Raw genomic sequence first — 5,933 nt, forward strand, 5'->3', positions numbered from 1 at the left:
AATTTTTAAAAATGTCTTATTGGGAGTAACATAACAGCAAGTAATCAAGGTACACAGTGAATTGCTGTACATTGATGTTATGTTTAAGATATCATCTTTTCTAGTAATTCCTTTCATTTGGTATTGAATTTTGTTCTGCACAAATAGCATGGGTAAGGGTAAATTCGCAGAGCATGTTTCCGGAATGCGCATTGCCTGGAAAGACTGGCCCGCTGAGGCTGGAATGCGAACTCATGTTGCGAGCTTGCAGGCGCTCTCAAATACTACCCATTGGGCAGGGAGCACAATTATCCAGCATAAGCCTGGAGCACTTGATACGCGCTGAAAACTCGAGTGCCCAGTATGTTTTTCCTTCTGCGTGCAGACGTAATTAGCATTAGTTCAGTAGACAGCAGGAACCATGGTGTCTGTAGTGATCATATTGTGATAAATCACTGACATTCTGGGAAGCATCCTGAACTTAATTTTTAAAATCTTGGGTCCTTACGCACAGTCTGAAACAAGTGGGACTGTTTGCTCCACAGAGCTGTGCGGTTCGTTGGCCGCTGAGGGTGGGAAACGCGTGCCTGCTTCCACTGCGTGCCCCAGTGAGCGGGACTGCGTGACCAATCTGAGGGAGCAGGGACGCTGGAGCTCGAGCCCAGACCCCAGATTCTAACATTGGCTTTTGCTGCTTAAATGACTTCGGTAATTCACTCAGTCCTGCTGAATCTTCAAATCCTTGTGCTACCGTTTCTGGGGTAACACAGATTAAAATTGAGAACATGTTAGGCATACTTTATGGTGATATACATAAATGTCACGTATTTCACATGGTTAAAAAATAAACAGAAAGACTTGTTAAAGTGATAAAAGAAAAATGCAAATTATTCCACACCACTTAACAAGGCATCACTAACAGCCGGGTCCTGGCAGCCTGCACGAGGAGGGCTGAGCCAGGGCCACAGTTGAGGCCACCACCTCCTGGCTGCTGCGCGGTCCGTGCTGCAGGATGAGCTGCTGGGCCTTTCCGAGAGCCGGAGTGAGGCCGCAGCTTAGATAACTGCAGGCTCACCACCGCCCCGAAGTCCACTTCAGTGTTGAAAGCCCAAGAAGGTCACCTTCCCGCCCTGCAGCTCACGGCATTTTTCAGCAATGAAGGATATATTTTATTCATGGTGCTTAGAACAGAGGTGAATCATAAAAGTTTAAAAATTCAGTGATTCTAAAGAAAGAGAAATCACTGGTTTTATCTTTGCATTTTCTGAATGGTAAAAGAGCTGTCTGTTTTCTTCTGTAGAGGCGATGTGGTTGTCAGCTTCTCATTGCTGGGCCTAACGCACAACCTTTCCGTCTTAGTACAAAAGAAGTCAAAGGAATGGAGCACTGAATAAATAACACTGTGCATTCTTCCACAATCTGCAGAATTAAAAGTCAGCATAGATGAGGGAAAGAGAGTAAGGTCAGAGCTCTGCACAGAGCTTGGTTGCTAAAGTCTTGCCACCCCGCTGGAGGAGGTTTTGGAGTAGATAAAGGCGAACCTACTTTAAGGCCATTTGAACAGGACAGGAAGACACAGAACATTAAAAATGAAATGGATGGAATATTAAAAAGCTATATTTATCTTTAAGTATAAACTTTATTTTAGGATCTATTGAATGCCAGTGACTGCAGGTCCTGTTTTCTTTCAAGTGCGTGTTGAGCTAGGGTAGATAAGCATTGCTCGTTGTGCCCAAGGGGCAGGTTCCCAGGGGAAGGTCTCCGCCTATGCCTCCAGGAGCTCCAAGTCCGTACCCACAATTAGCCCAAGCACTTCCACAAAGCAGCACGCAGCACTGAAGAGCGGGCCAGACGAGAGCTTTGCGACACATACCTCAGCTTTCACAGAACTCAACGCTGGCCTTGCTTCCCTGGCAGGGGGTGAAGTCCTTATTCCTTTGCTTCTTCTGAAAACTTGGCGGGGAAAGAGCTGCACTTCCTGGTGAGGACAGAGAGCTGCCGCCAGCCAGGTGGCAGGTCACCTTTCTCTGAGGGCTGCTTGAGGCCCTAAGCAGCTTGAAGTGAAGCCCGAGCTAAGGGGTGAATGCCCACTGCCCAGCGGCTGTAGCGGCCTTTGTGGCCAGGGCCAGTGGGCCACTAGGGTGGTGCAGTGCGTCCTTACATCTGTCACAAGCCACACATCTGAAGGTTGTTTGTGTAGAACAGTAAAACATATTGTGACCAATTAAATTACACAAGAATGGGGCCGGGGAGATGGCTCAGTGCAATAAGCGCTTCTCTGGCAAGCGCAAGGGCCTGAGTTCAATCCCTGGTTCTGAAAAAAAAAAAATACACAAGAAAACAAACTAGGCTGAAATACATAATCCTGTCTTGGCTACAACTCCTTGCAATTCACCTGTTGGTTGTTTCGAGAGGTTTCTGCAGGCTTTTAAAGATGGTCTTTAAAAACTGTGCCATTTGTCCTGCGGTTTTATTTTAGCCATAATGAAAGTCCATGAAGATTTCTTCTCTTACAAGACAGGGATATATAGACATGTTACCAGCACAAATGAAGATTCTGAAAAATACCAAAAACTTCGGACACATGCAGTCAAACTTACTGGGTAAGGAAGTTTTCTTTTTCTTTCTTCTTTTTTTAATCTTACAGAGTTTATTTTATTCTGATTGTAAATCTAATACTTTCCTTAAAGACAATGTTGTAAATACATAGATATAAAGTGAAAGAAATAACTTTATATTGCCCAAAATAAACAGCTAATACTTTCTGCATATATCTGCCTCAATATTGACTCGATGACATTTACCTTTTGCAAATTAGATATGCATTTAATTGCTTGGCTTACAAGTTAGTATCACAGGGCTGGGGATAAAGCTCACTGACACAGTGCCCAAGACCTGACTTGATTCCAGTACCAAACACAAAACAACCTCCTCCCCAAAAGTTGGTATCATAGTAAAAAGCTTTTTCTACTTAGTATACATTTCCTTTATGTACAGTACTCTTTTTAATGGTACACTTCTATTAGGAAGCTAAGAATAAATTGTTTATATTGTGAATTTAAGATTTACTAAAATATAGTTGTACAGATTTTTAATAAAAAAGAGTTTGCAAACTCTGCCAAAATGAATAAATTTATCAAAGTGCCAGTTCTTTTCATGTAAAGAACAAAATATATTGCCCTAAACAACCAGTCCCAGATCAGCTAAACCCAGGCAGAGCCACTAAGTTTATAAACAATAATAAGTGGTTGCTACTGTTTATCTTTTATTCATTTTAATGAGAAAAAAGATAAAATAACAATGAAACAGTTTCTAAACAGGTTAGTATGACAGTTACAATAATTAATACATTGCATATTGTTGTCTTCATAGTAGTTACTCAGAGGACAAGATGGAGACGTGTTATCTTGTCTGAACAATATCAGTACAATCCTTTCCTCTCATCAATTAAGAGAAAGTAGCTGTATATCTATCCTAGCTCATATATATATATATATGTATATATATGTATTACTCAGCTATAAAGAAAAATAAACTTGAAGCCTTCATATATAAGCAGATGCCACTTGAAGATATACTCGTAAGTGAAATAAACCAGACTCACATGTGTAAATATCATATTGTCTCCCTAGAGTAAGAACTCAAAAGAAGAAATAAAAGTAAAAAGTTATAACACAATTGAATGGAAAGCGAGAACTTAAGGATTAAACAGTGAAGAGAGACAAAGGAGAAATGTTAGGAAATAAGGCAGGGGCAAAACCATACATTTATATAAACAAGATAGTTAAGGCAATGGTCCTAAGAATCTCCATCAGGTTTTTCAAAATAGCAGTTCATGGGTAGAATTCCCACCCTGACTAACTCTGTATGCTGGTATCTGTGAAGTAAGCTACTATACCGAGGACAGCAATGTGTAATACTAGGGCCATGCTTGGAATGCCTGTCATTTTGGTCTTCTAAATACTTACCGATTCTGATGACATACCAACTATTGCTATACTCTCTTTAAAGTAAATGTTGGTTTAAAAAAAAGGTAGTAAAAGAAAACCAGGGACAAGAAAAAAATGTCATAGGATTGTCCTGCTACAATGTTGTATATGGTTTGATTTCTAAATTTCTGTGTAAAATGTGTAATTGTTTTTTCACATTCTATAGGGTTTCAAATTTTATAATATCCATGGTGGTTGGAAAATAGAAATTCCATCTTATGTCTAAGGTGTTTGATATTCAGATAGATAGTGATGTTAAGCTCAGAGACATCTGTTACAGGGTAATAATATCATTAAGTTTCTCTTCTGCATGTTTAACAACTAAAGTTTGCAGACAAAAAATTAGAGAAATAGAAGGGCTACAAGGGTAGCCAATATTTTGGTCCTAGCCCTTCCATGTCAGTGAGGGCTCAGGACATAAGAGAACCTGTACTGTGATATCCTGTAACTCAGCGGTGCCCCAGATTTTCTGATCAAGGAGATTATGGGGCCACAGAGCAAAGTGATTGATGATGTAGAGTGCGCCTAAGGAGAGTCACCTACAGAGAAAACATTCTCTTAGGCTTTCACAGAAAGAAACTTGGCCAAGCAATGGCTGTGATTCATCCACATGACTGACACTGACAAAAGAGCTACAAACTGCTGTACATGGTGTCAGGGTAAATCCTGAGGGAATTTTACTGACCTTGCCAGATACAAAAGTTACATTTCTTGTTATATAGGTCTTGCTTTATCTTGGTCTTAACCATCCAGCAGAAAAGTATAACCATAAGGTATAAAAGTAAAGCCATATTAATATGCTGAGCTGTAAAAGGCTCAAGTCAACAACTTCTGACAATTACCAGTTCTGCTGATAATGCACTACTATTATGGACTATTGGACTATACTGGGTTATTTTGCTGAATTCAAGTACCTACAACCTTTGGACTGGCATCAAGTATGAAAAAGTCCTTTAAAGACTTCTCCAAATACAGCTTCTCTAACTGCAGAGGAATACCCATCTCTGACAAAACTAAACAAAAAAGAGGGATATAAATGAAGGACCATTTTGTAGGTGTTTCTCAAACTTCACTATTTGAAAGAGTTTGTTTGATCTTAGAAAATGAAACTAAAAATATGACTACATTCTGCATACTAAAATACCCATCTTTATGAGAGATTCTGATACAAATTACAATTTATTTAAATCCTATCAGTATCTTATTATTATTTTAGGGGTCAGTGAAGGATAACTCGACACTGTCCTAGGAAATGTGGTCCTTCCATGCTTCTCATGTGCTTGTGATTGTATCCCTAAGAGTATGTGCAGAAGGCACAGGGAATGCGTTAGTGCAGTAGGTCCTGCATGAGGCATCGTCATGCGGGAGGTGCAGACTCACACTGTGCTCTGGGGCCTGAGCGAGGAGGCGGGTGTGGGTGCTCTTGATTCTAGGAAAGTTATTTTATATTTTTGTGAGAAGTGCAGGAATTGCAATACTCAAGCTTGGAAGTAACATAGATTCATCTCTGCAAGGGCAAGAGAGAAGCTCACAATTATCTGCGAGGTTGTTTTAAGAGTAATTTCACAAATAGGTTCTACTCAGAAAGACGGTATGGTCCCAAACCCACTTAGTCCAACCAACACCTCCTCATCTTATTCTGACTGAGCCATCGGGTAAGCTCTTTCTCCAAGTGCCGGGCTCAAGCTCAGATGGGCTATCACAGAAGGGATGTGTTTTTCATCAGAGCCCTGGGTCTCCTCACCTCAGTGTTGTGCACAGCAAAGAGCTGCACTGCTGTTGAACATGCCGGCCTGATTTAGCATTTTCAAGAGGACACAAATAATCCCATGCATACCTAGTTGCCACCTCCTTACTCAGCTTGGAGACCTCCCTGAGTCTGTTTGAAGTCTATAGACAGCATTTTGTGGCATGTCTTTGAAATCAGCATCTCTCCTTTGGTTTCTTGTCCTTTTATTTATTTAT

General features: G+C 40.7%; 1 protein-coding gene across 1 annotated transcript in view; it reads left to right on the forward strand.

Moving 5' to 3' along the window:
* Tinag (tubulointerstitial nephritis antigen) overlaps positions 1-5,933 on the forward strand; it is a 109,890-nt gene that overhangs the window by 66,432 nt on the left and 37,525 nt on the right. The window contains exon 9 of the mRNA XM_004644627.2: positions 2,459-2,582. Within this exon, the coding sequence (XP_004644684.1) occupies positions 2,459-2,582 (124 nt within the window). The remainder of the gene's footprint in view (positions 1-2,458; positions 2,583-5,933) is intronic.

The sequence above is a fragment of the Octodon degus genome, unplaced genomic scaffold (assembly GCF_000260255.1).
Source record: "Octodon degus isolate 3935 unplaced genomic scaffold, OctDeg1.0 scaffold00205, whole genome shotgun sequence".
In the NCBI taxonomy this organism is placed as follows: Eukaryota; Metazoa; Chordata; class Mammalia; order Rodentia; family Octodontidae; genus Octodon; species Octodon degus.